Below are 19,109 nucleotides of genomic sequence, written 5' to 3'. Positions count from 1 at the left end.
TTGAACATTGGGAATCTGAGAAAGTAGTAAAAATTATTTTGTGAGACTAACAGATGGGTTGAGATTATATTAGATTAATTACTACTGATTGTCGATCATTGCTTGCCAGTTTACCAGTGCTTTTTTTGCTGATCAAGCTGTGAAATCTTAATGGATTTTCGACAGCTTGCACTCTGTGACTGCAGTAATTCTCAAAAGCACAGTGACTTAAAAGGCCACTGTCAGACTGTTATTGGATTGCATTATGATGACAGTAATCTCAGTTTCTGGGGTTTCAGGGATGCAGTTTCCCTTCTTAGCCAGCCCTGGAGCTGCAGTGGGGTTTCCTTATATAGCAAAGGCAGGAAGGCAATTGTGGCTGCTCCAGACATGGAGGGGAGGCAGGGACCAGAGGGCAAGCCAGGAATGGAGAGGGTAGGAAAAAGACAAGCTGGACTTGGCTGGAGAATGGAGAAAGGTCTGATGATGGGAATTAACAGGAGTGTGTTCAGGCTGTTTGGGAGAGTGCCGTGGAAAGCTGCAGGCTGTCACTGAGGGAAGCAGTGCATTGTTTCAGCCTTTGGGAGCTGGGAGGAGCAGCAGGGCAGTTTGGAGAACAGGGAGAGTGACTGGAGAGGTGCTGCATTTGCAGAGGAGTAAGGATGCTGCTATTTCAGCTATTCTTGGAGTTGAGCAGTTCCTTTATACCTAGAAATTAAGTGGCTGGAAAAAGAAATTCTCCAGAGGGCTGTGTTCTTTTGTTCCTGTGCTTGGTCTTCCCCATCTGTACCCTTGTGAGTTTACTGGGCTTTTCTGTGGGATTCAGACATGATATGGATGGTAAACAAGATCCCACCACCACTGGGAGTGGGATTGAGAGTGTTAATCCTTGTTTTTCAGAGCTGAGTCAAAATGGGGAAACATCTTGTGAAGAAGTTTTTGAGGGCTAAAACCAATCTAGTTAAGGAATGGTGATTTAAAGATGGGGGAAAAAAAGTCATCAATCCAGGCTGCCAAAGTTAAAGTACAGCTAAAATATTTACCTTTGAATTTCAGATTCATTCCATTTTGTAATTCTGATTTCCACATGTATATTCATGTGCTTCATGTGTACTTTCTGGGGCTTACTCACTTAAATGATGTCTCCTCTAGTTAATGGACCATTAAATGAGAGGCTGTAATTACCACCTCTGTGGCTGCCTCAGAGTGGGCAAGAGGATGTGAGTTAATTCTTTATAAAAATGACAGGATAGTGCATCTGCAGAATAGGAGCTTGATTAAAATCTCTCATCCCATACAAGTGACAGCCTACTCATGCCGTGCTGGGAAACGTGCCTGGTCTGCTCCTCTCCCTGCTGAAGGCTTTTTAGAAGGCAAGTAGAAGAATGATGTCAAATACTTTTGTTTCCAGTTACCTCTCCATGTTTTAAACTAACAGGCTGTTGAACATGAAATCTGTGCTGCAGCAACTTTCACCTTTTGAATAGGTAAAATCAGAAAAGTTTGTTTTTCCTTCTGCTGTTTATTCCTTCAGTGGTGGAGACTAGAAGGATACAGGTGCTCAGGTGCTGTCAGGTTGGCCTGCGTAACAAGGCTTGGTGTTTCACAGAAGGAAGAGACTGCTACCCAAAAATTGGCCCCAATCCTAACAGAGGAGGCTTCAATCTCTTCTCCTTTGGACCTTTGTTCTGACCATCAAAGCCAGGTTTGCTGTGTAATGTGGTAGCTCTTAGTGCAAAATCATCTAAATCATTCACCCATGTTTGCCAGGAGACAAAGTACATATTGAGTCACTTTGTCTCTTAATTCGGTTTCTTTATGGCAGTTGTAGCTATTTTCAAGTCTTCCCTCAGTAAGTTGTCTTCTGTGAGTTTATTCAGCTGCAGACATTATATGCACTTGCTTTGGCAGCTGGAACAAAAGCAGAATAATGACAGAATTAAAATTTGCTGGCAGTTGTATTTGTGCTTTGCAGGCAGGATTCATTGTAGTGCAAATCTTTGTGGGCTAATGAAGTTAGAGCAGGGCTTTAGATACTATTCTTTTAAACAAAAGCAGCTTGCCTAAAACTGTCTCTGCTACTCTTTTCCTTCTGAAACAATGAGAGCAAATGCTGCAGGTTTAAAAATGGAATATAATTTATGAGGCTTCTAGCCTTGGGCATGAGTCCTTGTGTAACTGGAATTTAAAATCTAAAATGAATATTAATGAGGTGGGGAGGCTCACAGACCTGTCCTTTAGTACTAATCCATTGTGAGTGGATCAGCTCTAGCAATGAGCTGATACTGGCACGGAGACAACCAGGAACTGACTGCTCTTAGAAAATGCCTCATCAGTCAAAGTCTTCACAGGCTCCTGAATACTCGTGCTGATCAGATCCAGAAGGGCACCTGAACATTTCTGGTATCAGTACCCTGCCTGCTGAGCCTGTGTGCATTTCCCTGGGGACACTCCTGTATGCTGGCTTTCAGCTCTAGCTTGTTGCATGGATGGAAGCGTAATGGAAGGGTAAGTTATAAGTTATCAGTGCAGTTTGGAAGAGCCTTTGGAGGAGAACTGGGAACCTTCAGTCTGATCTTCAGGGCATAGTCATGGTGACTTAGACTGGGTGGCATCAGCGTTAGTAGCTCCCTGCCCCTGATTATTAATGACAGAAAGGTTCTAAAATACTTAAGTGTTAAGAAATCATGTAAAAGAAATGTGCCAAGTGACTAAAGCTTCCCCTCATTTTCAGGAAGGAAGATGCTTTGTATTAACTAAGTAATCTTAGTTAATCTAGATCTAAGTAATGTTTAGATTATAAATTCCCTGAAAATGGGATGTTTGTGGACCAGTGCACCTCCTCCTAATTCACAGAGGCTGATACTAGGAGATGAGAGGTCACCTCAAAAATGCTGAGCCCCTTCATTTTACTCTGTAGTTAGGGCAGGAGATGGAAAATCTGACAGCAGCTGGCTGGGGAAGCCAGTTACAATAAACCTCTTTACCTCTTCCCTTGTCTTGGTCTGTGCTCCAAATGCACTGATGTGCTGCTAACTTCTCTAGTTTGAGAGAGGGGTTTTGGAGTGCAAGTATAGCAGATTTGAAGAGTTCCTCTAAAAGCTGAAGTACTAACCTTGTTCTTGATTTCATTTGTTCGATGTTATGTGCATGACTTTTGGTAAAGTTCTTCATTTAGTCTACAAGTAAACGGTGTCTTGTGACGCCTATAAAACCTGTACTCAAAGTCATCACTTTCCTTGCCTCTAGCTCAAGGGCAAGGTGCCAAGATCTATATTTCCTTATATTTAAAATCCATTAGATTTTACCTAGGTACTAAAGATAACATAGTCCTGTATCCATTGTCACAGAAATACATTAAATCTAATGGTCTATTTCCTTGTTGGGGATTGAAAGTTATATAGTTGCTACTAAATTGTTGCCTTTACTACTCACAGAATCACACAGTCCAGGACTGACATTGAGATTGGAAACTAAACTGAGCGAGAGAAAAGCTCCAAATTAATTATTTTTCAGAACCTACATGGAGAAAAAGCAGTCAGTGAAACTCATCATAATAATTATATTCTTAATTAATACAAATACTGCAGGAAGGTGTTGTTTTACACTATGGTTCTGTATTTAGATCTGCTAATGGAAGGTTGCAGCCTGAGCATTGCTCGTTCCAGAGTTCTTGCCAAAGTTTCTAAAGGTTTCTCTTTGTCATGCAAGCTTTCCCCCGTGGCACGGTGCTTGCATGCTGTACATGCCTTTGCTGCCACATTAAGTAATAGTGCCTCTTTACTAAATCTAGAGTAACTGCATGGTTATTTGTGCTATTGGAAGAAGTCACAATTATATAAAAATACTTCTTTCCCTCCCTTGGATCTGTCATCATTGTTAAGCCCTGCACCTCTTGAGCAGCTCTTATATTTGTTCTTTTCTTAGGTACTGGAATGGGGGTCTTTAATTCCCACAGTCAGTTATGTGGTAGTAAAAAAGCTGAAGGCCATGTTCAAGAGCTTGGTGCCATGTGGATGGTCTCCTGTTCCACTGAGAGTGGCTGGGTGGTGTTCCCAGTGCCAGGAAAGCTGCTGGAGTTGCTGCCTCAAGTCCAGCAGCATCCCTGCCCTGTCTGTGGGGGATGGCTCAGCAGGGCAGAGCTTTCAGCTCAGAGGGCACCAGGATTCCTGTGCCTCTGCATGCATGTGCCTCTGATGTGTCTAAAAAATCTAGGGGCAGTTTTGACCTAGAATTTATGGTTTACTTTTGCCCTTTAAAAGGGCAGAATGGTAATAATAGATCTTAAAGCTGTGAAAATATTCTATGAGCTAGGAAAGGTTTAACTCTGTTTTACAGATGGAGAAGGCCCAGAGATTGAGTTAGGAGTTATACAGGGGTCTGGCAGTTGAGACTGGTGTCATTTCTGGAGGTTTAAGTCCAGCATCTGAGGCAGTCTCAGGTTGCCTGTGTCCCTTTAGCAGGATGTTACACCACTAACATCTTGGTAGGACTATCTCACCTCTACGAGCTGTGCTCAAGCCATCCTGAACCCCAGGCAAGCCCTGTTCACTTGTTTGTTAAATAACCTGAAAAATGTTCCCTGCCAGGCAGCACAGCAAGCATGGCTATCTCCTCCCTGGCTTTTGCCCTGCAAGAGTTCCTCACTCACCTTTTTCTGGTTTTGTCTGTACTTATGTTAGCATCATTTTGTTTTTGAACAGTGTATTTGTTATTTTGCTGTACAGACCCAGCTGGAAACACACCACTTGTTTTTGCTGTGAGAGGGGCAGCCAGCTCTGTACCCACACATCTGGACCTGACATCTCTTAGATCAGAATGATAAAGGTACAGTATCTTATCTCCATCACTCTCCTGATTGTTTCAGGGGAGAGCATGTGTGCACCCATCCTGTGGTAGAGAGAGCACACTTGTGTTGGGGTGGAAGCAGAGAAGATGTGGCCCATGCCAGGCCCTGCTCCTGCTGCCTGAGGTGCTCGTCCACCTGCTCAAAGGCAGGGCCACAGTGAGAGGCTGTCATTTTGTGTGCCCCTGCCCGAAGGATTCATCTTTATGTTAGATCACTTGCAGCTTGTTATCAGAGACAATTCTCTTACAGCTTGTTGGCTGAGTGGGAAAGGAGGCACAGATTAAAACTAAAAGCAGATTTACTTCTACTTCTCTAGAACTAATTTACTTCTTAGGTCATCCAGCATCTTGGTATCTGTTCTGTTTGTATATTTGTCCTCCGTGGATACAAATTTACAGGTAAAAACTCTATTAAGAAAAAGCATATCTCACATGGGGCAAAATAAAAAGGAATTAATTAGCTGAGAACCAAATGCATGAGGAACATAATTTGGGTGCTTTGTGGCTGCATATTTAACTATGTAAGTGAAAATAAATTAAAATATTCTAGATCTGGGGGGTTCACAAATATGCCTACATGGAGTTCATGGCAATGTACACTTGTGCAAGTAAGGTGTTTTAGAGACTGAAGGGAATGGCTCGGTGTGCATAGCATCAGATGTAGAAACAGTGCATAAGGCATAATTGATATGTGACTTCTGGTGGAGGATGAACCCTCCTGAAGGGTCATTTTGAGTCCATTCATTGTTCCCTCTATTCCTGTGCTTAAGAAATTGGACATGCAAGAAATTCCCACACGTTATATTCGAGTTGTGTTGAAGCCAATGTCGTGCAGCAGTTATCAGTGTCACTGAAAAATAGAATAGCATTTGGATAAATGACAGTTTTGTCACTGCTTGGCTGAAGTCAATGTGCTGTCCTTAAGTTACAGCTCAAGCAAAGTAAAATTGGATTAAAATAAGCAAAGGAACAAAGAAATGCAAAGAAGGGACTGCTCAGTGACTCCAAAGGTCTGGCTGTCATCTCGTTTTGTTTCCGTGCCCTGGAGTATCTGTTATCGGTGATTCAGGAAGTGAACTGCTGGGATATGGATAGAACTTAGTGCTGCTGATAAGGCACTGAAATGATTGAAATGCCTGGTGTAGTGTCAGATAAGATGAAATGCCTGGTTTATCACACAAGCAGAATTCTAGCAAGATCCAAGGAGGCTGTGCAGCTTTATTCAGTAAAAGGCTGCAGGCTACCAGGGTGACCACCAGACAAGACAAACAGAATGGGGACTTTATATCAAGAATCTGCCCTGCACAGGTCCCTGCGTTTGAGCATGGGAGGATTTTGTGTTTCAGATTACATAAAGAGATTTACGGTAAGGGACTCCTTAGTGCTTTATTGTGAGCCTGGTTTGAAACTGAAAACTTTCTAGATAGCACAGAATTGGTTTCTGTGCCTTTTGTAACGAGCTGTGTGTGTTTGGCATTCTTGGCCAGGTTGTGCAGCCTGCTGGCTTGCAAAACACCTGCCAGCGTCAAGGAGGTGTTTCTGAAATGATGACTGCAAGCTTTGCCTTTGTAAATGAATTTACTTTTCGTGGGAGCCTTTGCACATTGAAACTTTTATTGTGACTGGAATATTTGTTGTATAGGATGGCAGACTGACATTCAAATTACACGGAGGTTGTTTGTTGCTGCTTTTTGCTTTGCTTGTCATATGTCTGTGAGTTTTAAGACAGTGACTCTGTCGGGCAGACTGACCCAGAGGTGATTTAATGAGCAGCCAAGTTCTACACGAGCCCATTTGACCTGTGGTAAAAGCAGTGCCATCACCTTGAGCGGTGGCACTCAGTGCCTCTAAGGGTGCTCTGGGCTAGTCCTGGAAAGCTGTGAGATCAGAACCCCACAGTGTAAAGGTCTGAGGAACAAAGCAAAAGAGAGCTCTCTCCAAAGCTGAAGCACTGATGGACAGAGCACAGACCCTGTAAGCGCAGAGAGCCGTGGAGACACCACTGGTAGAAGAGAAAATGGGAATCTACTTTTCTGCCTTCGTAAGCCACTGATTAAAACCCACTGTGTTCTCAAGTTTGTGAACCGTCAGTTGCTACCGCGGTAGAAAGTCTAGAAAAAGTATTTGTTTTCAGCAGCCTGTTTGCATTTACCTACACTTTGGGCTGCTGAAAAGACCAGTAGCAGAAAATGTACTTAAGCAGCTTTAAAAAGAATTCCATGGACATATATTATAGGAATATTTGAATATTGATATAATATATTAAATATAATAATATATTCAAATATAGTAAATGAATATTTGAATATCAAATATTCAAGAAATTTTAAAAAAATAGTAATTTTAAGAGTCACATTTAAAATTAGAATAGGTCAGATTGTTGTGGCTTTTTTGAAACTGTTCTCTTCCAAAATTTTGAAGAAAGGATTTCCTCATGTGTTTTGTTCAATAATAGCTGTAATGGATTTTCTTAAAGAGCTTGTATTTGTAATCATCTTTGTTTTTTAAAGAGCCAGTGGAGTAAGTAAACTAAATCAAAAGCAATAAACCAAATTCTGGCTCATTTGAAGAAAGGACAAAATTTTTACTAATTTCAATAAGTAGGATATTATTCCAAAGTCTTATATTCCTCAAATGTAGTGGATTAATAGCCAAGAGGATGATATGATTTTTTTTATCATATATTACATAAGAAACAGAAAAGCTCAGTTGACCGGACACATTTCATATCCCAGTGACTTCGTGCTTTGTTGTCTATTTATGGCAATGTAGCAGAAAAATGTTTTGGTCTATTAATTTGAATATACTACTCAACTGTTGTTCTTGTTGAAGAGATAATGATGTGTTTAAATTGTTCATTTTCAGCTTTTTGTTAAAGGTAATAAACAGCCTGAAATACATGTGATTTTCTCTTGCTTTTTTCCTGAAGGACTGCAAATGAAAGATATTTTCAGGATTACAGAAGGTGGCCCTAGAACCATAAAAACAAATGAGCCAGGGTTTTTTGGACTGATCATATCTTGGGGGCAAATAAGTCAGTACTGCAGTTATCTGTCTCCATGGCATTCTGTAGCTTGGCTCTGTGCAGATCAGAGTTGGTGTTTTGCAATGAAGGCTATAATGAGATTCAGAATATCTTGTTTCTCTGTAATTGATCTGTTGGGTGACTGAGTAATTCTTCCATATTCATTACTTCAATTTCCTTTTCTCTAAAATTAGTGATAATGATACTTCTCTTCTGGAAACACATTAAGGTCCACAGGTAAAAGTTACCTTAGATTTAGTTTGATTTATTTGTTTTCCTTGTCCTCAGTGCACTAACAATCAAAACCAACTTTGTTTTGGATGTCTCACATTGGATTACATCACTCTGGCCAGTTTGCCAAACTCATTATGTTTATCTCTTGGAAAATCATTCTTGGTTTTGTTCACAAAGCCAGTACTCAAATTCATGGAACATTGCAAAGGGAAGGATGCTTTTGGAAGATGGGGCCGGCATGAACATGTAAGGATGAATAGTCTTGGGCTACATGGGCAATTCTTAATGAAGCTGGTGAGAGCTGCTCTAATGTGTAAGTTTGATATTAACCCTAGGAAGAGCTTTCTTCTCCCAGTGTCAGCCTACAGGTCAGGTTGGAGCCTGTCCCAGCAGGATCCAGGGGGTGTGTGCACAGTCCTGGTGTCAGTGGCTGCAGGGGGAATCTGTTGTTTGCATGTTTGGGGCTGGAGTCTCCTGGTGCAGTACCTGGGGATTTGCCTGCTGCTGCTCACACGCGTGGCTGGCTCAGCTGGCTGGGCTGTTGTGGAAGGACTCATAACCCCAGGCAGCTCTGCAACAGTGCCCTGCATGTTTTTGCAGATTGATTGGAACTCTGTTATTGCTCAGAGGCACAGTGGAGGGGGGAGCTGGTGCTCAAGCAGTAGGATGAGGCATTGTTTTCTCTGAAATTAATGGGGCTCTTAGGGAGGGGCAGTGACAGAAGTGTTCTAGCATGTGTCTGAAGTTCAGGTCGCCTGTACTTCCTTCAAGCTTTCCCCTTCTGGAGCTGAACAGCTTTGATGTTCACCTACATCAATCCTTTTAACCTTAGTGGTGCTGCTGTCTTTCTTCTGACTTACTTGACCTGATTTATTTTTTATCTTCTTTTAGGACACATCCACTTTATGAAATATTTGAAGTCACCTAGTCATTCCCATAAGTTAATCTTGCTGCTCCTCTCTCATTCATGTTTGTGTCCCACTCTGTAGGGTTTGTCTGGAGGGACTAACATCTTGCTGCTTTTGCTATTCAGAGATATTTTTCTGAGTCCTGTGTAGAGTTATTTGGAACTCCTCAGGTGCTGTTGTTTCACATCATGAGCTTTGTGTTCTTGCACTGTGCAACAATTACCTTTAATTTCCTTCAACAGTTGTCTCCTGTTCTGTGCAGTTGATGCTTGGACTACAGAGCTGCTGATGGAGATCGGGCCCTGGCACCTGCAGTTCAGGCTCCTGTTTTCCTGGGAAGTCACTCTTCTCTCTCCTCAGCAGAGCAGCCCTGGGATCCAGGCTCTGGACAGCCCATGTACTGCAGGGCCCAAACTGCCCTCCTGGGGTCACATTCTTGGCAAACTGTTTGCACACTGTTGTGGAGAGCTCACAGACAGGCACACAGGCTGAAAGAAATGAATGGAATTGGTAAACCATTCTGAAAGATTGGGATTTTTAGAAAAATACATGACTGAAAAATTTCTGAGCATCTCAGTTGTTAATGCTGTCTCTCCAGGCTTTGTGGGAACCCAAGAGGAAGATGTCATGTGCTCCAATTTAAATTTTGCACCATAGTGGTCTGGATGCTAAATATACTCTATTGAGTATCCTTTCAGATAGTTCATATCCCAGAAACTAAAGTAGTAAACTATATATAGTCTCTGACATTACAAACCAGGTTTGTTTTCACCTTCTCCATGGCTGAATTGAGATAGCAGGAGCTAACAGGTCTTCCTGCTGTTGTCTTCTCTATTAGTGGTTCACCTTTCACTCTCTCATTTGTCCTTGTTTTGTTGTTCAGGCTTGAGCAGTCCATGTGCTTTCTGACTCGCCTATCTCAGGCATACTTCTGATTTCAGGTCCTGAATGCTTCCCTTCAGAGACCTGATCCCTTCCAGCACTGTCATTGCATGTTCACTGATACAGTGTGGGGCTGGGCAGAGTTGAAAAGAAATGCCCTTTTTCTATAAATAACTCTGTTGTGGATGTTTTCTTGGTGGGTTCCTGTTCCCAGTTTCAGCTGAAGTCCCCAGGAGCCCAGTGTGGGAAGCTTCAGGGTTCTGGTTAATTCTTAGCACCCCTTTAGGAATCAGCACAGCTTGATTTGCATCTTCATGACCTGTCTTGCTATAAAAAGAAAACGGTTTGTTACAGATGTGATGACTGACTGACCTTCTTATTTCTGGGTTTGCTTTATGCAGATTTATCAGGTTTAGGGCCAGAAAACATTGGTGCAAGCTACCAAATGGCTGTGGGTCATCCCACTGCCTGAGGTGGCTGTCACACAGCCAGCAGAGATGGTTTGTCTTGGTAAGGCAGGTGGAAAGCTGCCAGTCATTGCTGTGGGACACTGATCTTGTTTTGGGAACCTTTTCTCTGTTTTAGGGTCACTGCAGAATCCACTCTTCACTGGATTGATTCAGTTTAGACAAACTTTGTCAGAATTTTCCTGTTTTTCCTTTTGTGGTGGAACAAGAGCGTGAGACCTCTGTATTTCACCACTTTTAGGAATATTTTGTAGGGACTCTGCCATCTGTAACTTGCTTACCTCTCTGCAGAATCTTACAGCAGTATTCTCCAGTATCCAGCCCTGTGTTTTAACTCCTCTCCTGATTTCTTACACTGAGAAGATCTTGATGTACTGTTACTGATTTTGGGCTGGCACTGCCCTACTACCCATTAGTGACAAATACTCCTGGTATCAGCTAATATGAAATCCAAACCATTTATATCCTGGGTCTTTTATCAGCACTGTTATTTGCTTGCTTTCCTCTGAGTGATTTTGGCTTTATGGTGCCAGGCCTTGAGGCTGTTTTTGTAGTCTAGCACTGATAATCAGTGTGTCTGTGTTTACACTACAGCTGTCTCTGCAATGCAGCTGAAGATTAATTTGTCACTGATCTAATAGCAGAATTCCAAAATCGGTCATTTACTAGTTTTAATTCAGGAGCCTCCTATGAGTGCAGAGAAATGTCTGTGTGGTTGAGGAAAATTAATACTCTGGAGTCTGTTGACTGCTGATTTAAGGTAACAAGGTGATTCAGAAGCAAAACTTCCTGAGTCCTGATGGAAGCCTTGCAGAGAAGCACTGGGGGTACTTGCTGTTTTGGGAGCGGAAATGGCTGTACTAAATGTGCTCTGGATTTCTGTTTTTACTAGATATTTGTACTGAGAAACTAATCTCAGATGAAAAAATGGATCACTGTGCTTAATCATACCACTGGAGTTCTAATTCAAGTCTTCTAATTCACACCCAGCTGTTCTAAAGCTATCTGTTTTAGAGAGATAAACTTAAAAAATTGCCTTCTCATTCCTTGCTCTGAGAAACTTGATTCCTGTTGTTAGTTGCTTTCTGCAATTCCACTGGCATGTGGTATAATGTTGCTTTAGGGAAGCTTTTCTGTAGATCAATTTTTTTTTGTTTGTTTCCTGTATATTTCTTCCAACCTGATAAAAACCATTGTAAGTTTAGCTGGAGATGTTTTTCACAGCTGAGATGGATGCAGCAGTTTCTCTGCTTTTTGCCAGACATTGAAACATTCACCTGAAGGACAGCAAGTGGCCTCTATGTGAGCTTTGATTACTGAGAAGAGTTTGCAAAACCACTGCTTTTTGTACACAAACTCTTTTATTCTGAATCTTTTTCAAAGCAGTTTGTGTCAAGACTAAGCCTGAACTGATGGTTATTCCCCTGTTTGTGAATGATGTCAAAGCAAAATTCCAGGGACCTAAATCAGCAGGTGAATATAGCACATAACAGACTTCATTATAGGGCAGTTAGGTATTTACTTGATCTAAAATTTTGTTAACACAGTGGTTTGGGTTTTAGTGGGGAATAGCAATGTCAAAGAGTTCTTACTTAAAAAATCCCCCTGCTGTTAAATTCCTGTAAAGACCATTATTAGCAAGGAGCAGTGAGTACAGTGCTTGGTGTTTGTTGTGCCACAGCTGGGAGCTGTCAGGTGGGAATGTGACTGAGAGAAAAAAATCAGGGACTGAGACTCCAGCTTACACAAGTCCTGACATGATGGCAGGAACTGCTTTTGGGAGGGGTTTCCAAGGGTGTGTGGCAGTAGCTGAGGGATGCTGGAGTCCAGTTGGACGGTTTTGGAGGCTGCCTCTTGCAAGGCTGCCTGTGAACACTTCTGTCACTTCATTCCAGTGCAGTCCAGCATGACTGGAGGTGCTCATGTGTTTTACCTGTCAAAGACCTAAACCACTGCAATGTGACATGGTGCTTGAGGTGATCCTATCTCAAGTCAGTATCCATGAAGGACAGAAAGGGGGCTGGAGGACAGAATTCTTGCTTTTCAACCTTGGGAATGTAAGCGGAGAAGTGAAGGAAGTTGTATGATATATTATTACAACAACTAGCAGTCGTGGTGGTGAGAAAGGTGAAGTTGGAAATGATGGTTACAAATGAACAAGTTAGTACAGCTCTGAGTGTGCATTTCTGTTGTATCTTTTCAGACTTGAAGCTAAAAAGATCTTCTGAAGTAGGAAGGGAGCAGAAGCGCAGAAAGCACAGTGCAGTTAGGGGATTTGCATCTTCTCAAACAAAAGCACGTTGCTGGCAAAGTAGAGGCTTTTCTGAGGGACTTGATTTGAAGCCAGTCTAATTTCAAGTCAGCAAGAACAATTGTGCTGGTTTTAATGCGTTTAGGAGTAAACTCTGGATTATGTAAGTTTGTTTTTCAGAAAAGTTGCCTGTCTAGAAATAACCTTTTCTTATGCAACAGGTCTGTTTCCTGTATATATATCCTGAGAGCCCTATGGCACAACTTCAGTGAGGAGAATTTGTTTTTACTGATTTTATTCCTATTGGCATCACTGCACAGCCAGGGCTACTCTTCTATTGTGGCAGATCCCTACTGACATAGAATTACTTGTACCTGAGCAAACTGCCATTGGCACAAGAGCTTTTGGCAGGTGTCAAGTGGGCCTCAGAGCTCTGCTGAGCTCCCAGTAGTACTGAGAGAGCATCTTGTAAATAACAGCCTTCTTGAATCTGAGGAAGGCTTTTGTGACTGACCCTTAAAATCGGCAAGCTTTATAAGGAGCTGACTGCATTAGATATAAACCCACTTGAAATTCAGGAGGAAACAGGAACAACATGACTTTTTTGTTCAGTTTCCAGAGGAGAGGTCTTGGTTGCAAGGTATGGAGGAGTGGGAGGGTGAATCCTTTACCTCCACACCAGGGAAACATTCTCAGTTACCACTCTTCTGCTTCAAGTTAGTTAAATAGTTTAATAGCTAATTAAAAAGAAAATAAATTGAAAGGATGAAAATTCCAAGTGATGAGCTTCTTAATGTAGTTTCTGTGAGTAACAGACTTGGCAGTGAGAATAAGCTCTGGGGTCAAGTGAGTGAATGTGGATAGACAGCAGGTGCCCTGTTGGCCTCCTGAGAGGCAGAGTAACCTGGTGGAAGGACTGTGGGCAAATGGTAAACAGTGTTATCTAGAAATCTCATCACTTTGATGTAAATGAAATGTCATAATTGATCTGTTCAGCTCTCTGCTGTCAGCTGCCTGCCTGAGATGCATTACAATAGTGCACATGATATCAGGTTCAGTAACCTATCCTTAGCTCTGCTGCTGCCTGGGGACATCCTTAGATTCAGTTGTCTGAAAAATAATGAAATGGAAGTGGGGAAGGAAGTCAGGACTTGCAAGAGTGTTTCCTGATTGACTGTGTTAGCAGTTTTCTCTCATGAAATACATAGAAACCCCAAGTTTTCACAGTGATTGTTGAGTGTACCTGGCACCACAGTCTTGTTGTGACAGAGACAATATTGAGTTGTTCTTGCCAGGGTCACTTGGGGATACCAACAGTGTTCCACAGATCCTTTTACTGGCCAGGTGAATTTCAACCAACAGTGACATGAGTGATACATTAAATGTAGGGTTCTTGGCCTTCTAAAGCAGGTGTGGTCCAGTTCCCAGGATGATCTGGTCCCAGTAGGAAAGCCAGCCACTGGACTAGATGGATTTATCCAGGCTGTATGGCATATCCTGCCTTTGATAGTTATTCCTCTGAATTAGAGCCAGTGCCTCCTTTGTGCTTGTTGTTAGAATTGGTCTGTTGCTGCACCATTACCCTGTGGATACAATAAATTTACCTTTTGTGCTGTTCATGAGAAATTAGGTTCAGTATTTCAAAAATTTAGGTACCCTAAAAAGATTCAGATATCTTTTCATTTGCTCGGGAGAAAAGCAGGAAAAAATTTGTTAATGAGCTGCAGCAATTAGATGTAAATTAAGTGGATTTTCATTATAACTTGAAAAGGCTGACATCTGGTTTCTAAATATGTAAAAAATATTTGTAAAAAAGTTTACTTTTTTTTTGTCTGAGCAGTATTTATCAGATGTAGCCAGACTGCTTTGAGCTTATTTGCTTTGGTTTTTCCTTTTGTAATCTCCTGATGTTTTGCCTCATTGAGTTCTCCATCTCTTTAGAACTCTGTTGCATGGCAAACTTTTCCCAAAGCTTTTAAGTTCTGTATTAAGCTTTAGCTTTTTATATGGCCTATAAAAAGCTATTTTTTCATTTTCTTAGGTACCGTCAGCCATCTCCAGTTTTACAATGTTGTTGGAAGCAATGCAACAATCTAATGAGATGATCTGTTTGAGCAGCTGGTTTTAACCTCTGTGACATTTCTTGTTCGGGGGTATAAGTCTCTGCTGTCACTTCAGTACATGGTGTAGATTTTTTTTTTAATGTATCTTTTGTTTTCTATTCACTCCATCTTTGAGGATTTTTTCCTTCCTTTGGGTCAGACCTAGCAAGGAGGAATTGTAACTAAACTGCCATATGATGGATTTTCTGTGTTGAATCTGAATTTTTCTCTTGTTTTCTGACATCTCTCTCAACTGGGAGAGTGTGCATGAGGTGTGAGCCAAAGTGGAATAAACTCTTCTCCCCCTTGAGAATAGAAGTCTCTTTGGCATCATTGGTTCAAGGTCACTTGTAGTCGTGTTTCTCCAGCATGTGTGTTCCTTTTCTCTGCATTCCTGAGACACCTGATACCTTGGAGGTGTTTTAAAGGGATCAGAGAAGTTCATTTCAGTCCAGCAGACAATGGAGTCAAGGCAGCTGACTGCACACCCCAGATCCCAGCACTCTTTTTTTGTTACCTGGAGAAACGAGCAGGAACCCACCAGGGGCCAATTGTCATCAGAAACCTGGTTCAAGTTACATCCAGACAGTGATGGAGTCTTGTGGGTCACCTGTTTTGGCAGTGCCAGCAGGGATGACTGAACATAACTCTGCTCTCTGCAGAAGTCCTGCAGCATGCCCTGGTATTTGTTGTTCATACAGCACTCTGTGAAATTTGGGGGCTGAAGATGAAGCACCCTGTGTTGTGGTATCGAAGTGCAACATGTCATTGTAAGCAATAGCTCCTCACAAATTCAAAATGAGTTTGATAGGCTGTGGCACTTGTCACAACAGCTGTGCTTTTTTGTGATGGCAGGCATTTTAGGATTTTTCCCTTATTTTTTGGTTACTATTGAAAGGCTTTGCACTTTGCAAAGGAAATAAATACTCTCTGCAGGCTGCTCAAACAAGATCTGAACACTGGGCATTGAATCAATGTTCTGAACAACAATTGTCTGCTTTTGTAATTCAAAGCAAAAGGAATAAAAGGGTTTTGGCCAGTATTTGAGCATATTATCATCCTGAAGGCAAGACAAACTGTTAACTTGCCAGAGCCATTTTCTGTTTGTGTGTTTGCCAGCAGTGCAAAAGGGGAGAGAGTGGAGGAGAAAATTAAAAGAATAAAGAAAGGCTGACTTTAACTTTGTGAGAGATGTTTAAAACTTTTTACTTTGGCCCAAATGAGGTTTCCTCTTTTCTCTATCCTTCATCCCATCTGTAATTTTGCAGTTGTTTATGGATGCACATAGTTTGAGGTAAATAGTATAGCAAGTCAAACAGCTACATCTGAGTAGGAGGCAGTTATGGCTGTATCTTCCCTGTTCCTCAGACAACACTGACAAGGAATATTTGCTGCATATTTTTAGCAAGAATTCTCCGTAGAGCATTATCTCAAACATCTCTCAGTGCACTGTGTGAGCAGTTGGGTGGTGAAATCTCTTCCATGTAGCTGGAATACACAGTGCATGTGGCTGAATCCAGAGGAGAAAGGGATGGGATTTATATTTTTTTTTTAAAGCCTCACTTTTTGCTTTACACAGCACTTACCACAGCTCATTGTACATGAGGAGGATTAAATTAGCAGTTACATGAGCAATACCACTAGGTAACAACAACTGGGCAGCATTCATGCCTTTTGCTCTCAGTTATTAAATAAGGTGGCAGTTCAAGGTTTTGCAGGACTCCTGTTTGCCCCCAAGCTCACCCAGAGGCTGGCTGTGCTCGCTGGTTGTACTTGCATTGTTTCCTGGCGTGTGCTGTGCCTGGAATAGCACACTGCTGGTGGCAACTTGAGTTCTGAGTGTGCAGTTGGGGATGAATTTCTGTGGCTAAGATTCCTTGTTGAGGTATTTGCTGTAAGTTGACTTTAAATGCAACACTCTAATGACTCTTCTTGTTCCTAATAAGACAACATTCAGCAGGTACTCTGGATTTAGTGAATTATGTTGGTTGTTTTTACCTTTTGTCTTCAAGCATGTTTGTGGGCTTGAAAGAATTAATTACTTGGAGACATTTGGCTAAAAATTTTGATTATTTAACTGCAGTAGTAGAGTTGCAAGGCATTTATCACCCATATCCTAAACCTTCAAGACAGAGCTGGATATTTTTCTGTGTTGTATGGGATATCACAAAACTTACACCATTCTATCCCAGACCACTGTGAAAACATCAGTGACTTTCAAATACCTTTTTGGTCAGGAGAAGTGACATGGCACAAAGTGCCAGGGTTTCTTCTGAACTAATTGCTTGATATTCAAAGTCTTCCATGAAGGTGATGAACAGTCCAAGTCTGACAGCTTTGGCTGTGTTTGCTAAAACTGGTTATTGGCCTCTGAATGTCCCAGCAGCACCAGGTTTGCTATAATTATATGATGGCCTTGGTAGATGTAACACTTTTTTTAAACTGTAAATAAAAATTCTCATCTTCCAGAAGTGGCAAGGACTCAACATTGTCTTGAGAGGGTAACTTTAATGCTGCTACTACTCTATGGGAAGGGTTTTAATGTCTAGAATATCCTATGTCATACAGGAAATTCACTTTAAGAGTGACATTTTCTTTCCATATGCCCTTTACAAACAGTGAGGAGGGGACTGGAGGCACAGGGGTGCAGAGCATCCCAAAGGCTTTGCCCAAAGCAAGTCCAAGGTTCCATCATTTCTCCTCCTTGCTCTACCCTCAGCAGTGCAAAGGGACCTGGGAGGACCAGGCACACTCGTGGGACAGTGTCACATCTGGCATGGGACAAACTGCTCTCTCTTGATGCCACAGTTCATCCTCTGTGGCAGAGAACTGACTCCCCTTCTGTGTGGTATTGTAAGGGTGCATTCATTAATGTTTATAAAGCATTCAGAACAGTGGAGCCTGTGCAGTGTGAAGTGACTTTTTCTGTTCTCTAGTGACTGTCATTTGTATAGTAGATATGCTGTGATTCAGAAGCGAAAAGCAAGTCAATAACAAATCCTTTAGGGTTTATGATTTAATAATTTCATGGCTAATAGACTAATTCTGCTGTGCCTTCATTATGATTTCTTTTTTACTTGGTTCATTTTTTATAACCTGGGAGAAAGATTTAATTTTAGAAGTTTCAGTTGACAAAGACATGCTGGTGCTAGATATGAATTTCAGATCATTGTCATTGTACTCTATTTTTAAATTCAAGTGCCTGCCAACTGAAAGAGCACCCTGTGTCTGCTGGGTGTTCTGCATCCGTGCTACAAAGCTGGATTCTTCCAAGCTTCAGCACAAGGCAAGCCAGTTTACTTTTGTATTTTTTCCTGTTTAATGAAGGGAAATGTTCTAGCACCTTTTCATTATCACAGAACTAAAACTGGTCATGAAAACAATCCCCCTCCCTCCAGAGGCCTGCACAGGCATTGGCCATTGTTAAGATGCTTGCCTATCAACAACCACTTGAGAAAGAATTTTAAATGGTTTTGTGACGTCAAGGAGGCACAAGAAAACATAGTCTGGTGCCAAATTGCCTCCATCATTGAAAGCACACAGTAAGAAATAGATAACACAGAAATAAATCTTTTGTGCTGTAGCTATCTCATGATATGCTCTAGCGACTCCAGAAAGTGAGCTTGTCTGGTATAGGAATAGCTGAAGAAGATGAACTTTCAGAGCCTCATTTTCTAATTTATGATTAATGAAAAGCTGGCCTGATCTGTCTGACTTCCTGCTGTCTGCACACAATGTCTGCGGGGAGCTTGGACCTCGCCGAGGGAACCGCCCTGACCAAGTTTCAGCCTACAAAAGTGAACACTTTAAGTACGGTGGACAAAAAGCTGTATCTCTTGAATGAAAAGATGGACAAACTCTTGCATTTCCAAGAAGACCTGACAGGCAAACTGCAGCGAGTTGACAGAGGCATTGCTGATGTAGAAAATGGCATTAACAAGCTCACAGTATCCCGAGCAGCTCCTGATGACACAGATGCAATGCAGAAAGGCCTGGAGGTACCGGACAGCGCTGCCCAGGCTGATGTCCAGAGCATGTGCTCAGAAGTGTTGAATTTGATGAAAGCTGCCCAGCTAGATGCCTCCAAGCATAAGGAGAGGCTGGCAAAGATAGAGAAAAGGGTTGATACCCTGGATAAAGTTATTACGTTTGTGGGAGAAGTATTAAAAAATTCTAAAGTAGTGGATTTCATTCTCAAAGGCATTGTGCCCTGGAAGAAGGGGAGTCTGCTGGAAATCCCTGTTGAGGTTGGTTTAGTTTTACTGTTCTTCATTTCACTTTATGACATAGCAGGGCTTTAGGCTTTCTTGTCAATCTTTTTCATGATGTTTAATTCAAGTTTTCCTTTCCGTATTGCTGGTACAGGTTACTGTTGGGACCTTTGAATTGCAGGGCTCTTAAGGCAGGGAGTAA

The 19,109-nt window shown here is 41.8% G+C and overlaps 1 protein-coding gene across 7 annotated transcripts in view; it reads left to right on the top strand.

Annotated features, from left to right (window-relative positions):
* The first annotated feature begins 4,782 nt into the window (after positions 1–4,782).
* Positions 4,783–19,109, top strand: part of MYLK3 (myosin light chain kinase 3) — a 33,550-nt gene continuing 19,223 nt past the window's right edge. The window contains exon 1 of one of the 7 annotated variants that reach the window (XM_058845943.1): positions 4,783–4,806. In XM_058845943.1, coding sequence (XP_058701926.1) covers positions 4,798–4,806 — 9 coding nt within the window. In that variant the 5' untranslated portion in view covers positions 4,783–4,797. Of the gene's footprint in view, positions 4,807–6,041; positions 6,194–6,647; positions 6,869–18,284; positions 18,944–19,109 lie in introns of those variants that run through there. The other 6 variants (XM_058845940.1, XM_058845939.1, XM_058845941.1 and 3 more) reach the window with 6 other exon arrangements.

This window comes from Poecile atricapillus, chromosome 10, assembly GCF_030490865.1.
Source record: "Poecile atricapillus isolate bPoeAtr1 chromosome 10, bPoeAtr1.hap1, whole genome shotgun sequence".
NCBI lineage: Eukaryota > Metazoa > Chordata > Aves > Passeriformes > Paridae > Poecile > Poecile atricapillus.
The sequence above is the reverse complement of the archived record's forward strand: the minus strand, read 5'-3'. Positions and strand labels throughout refer to the sequence as shown.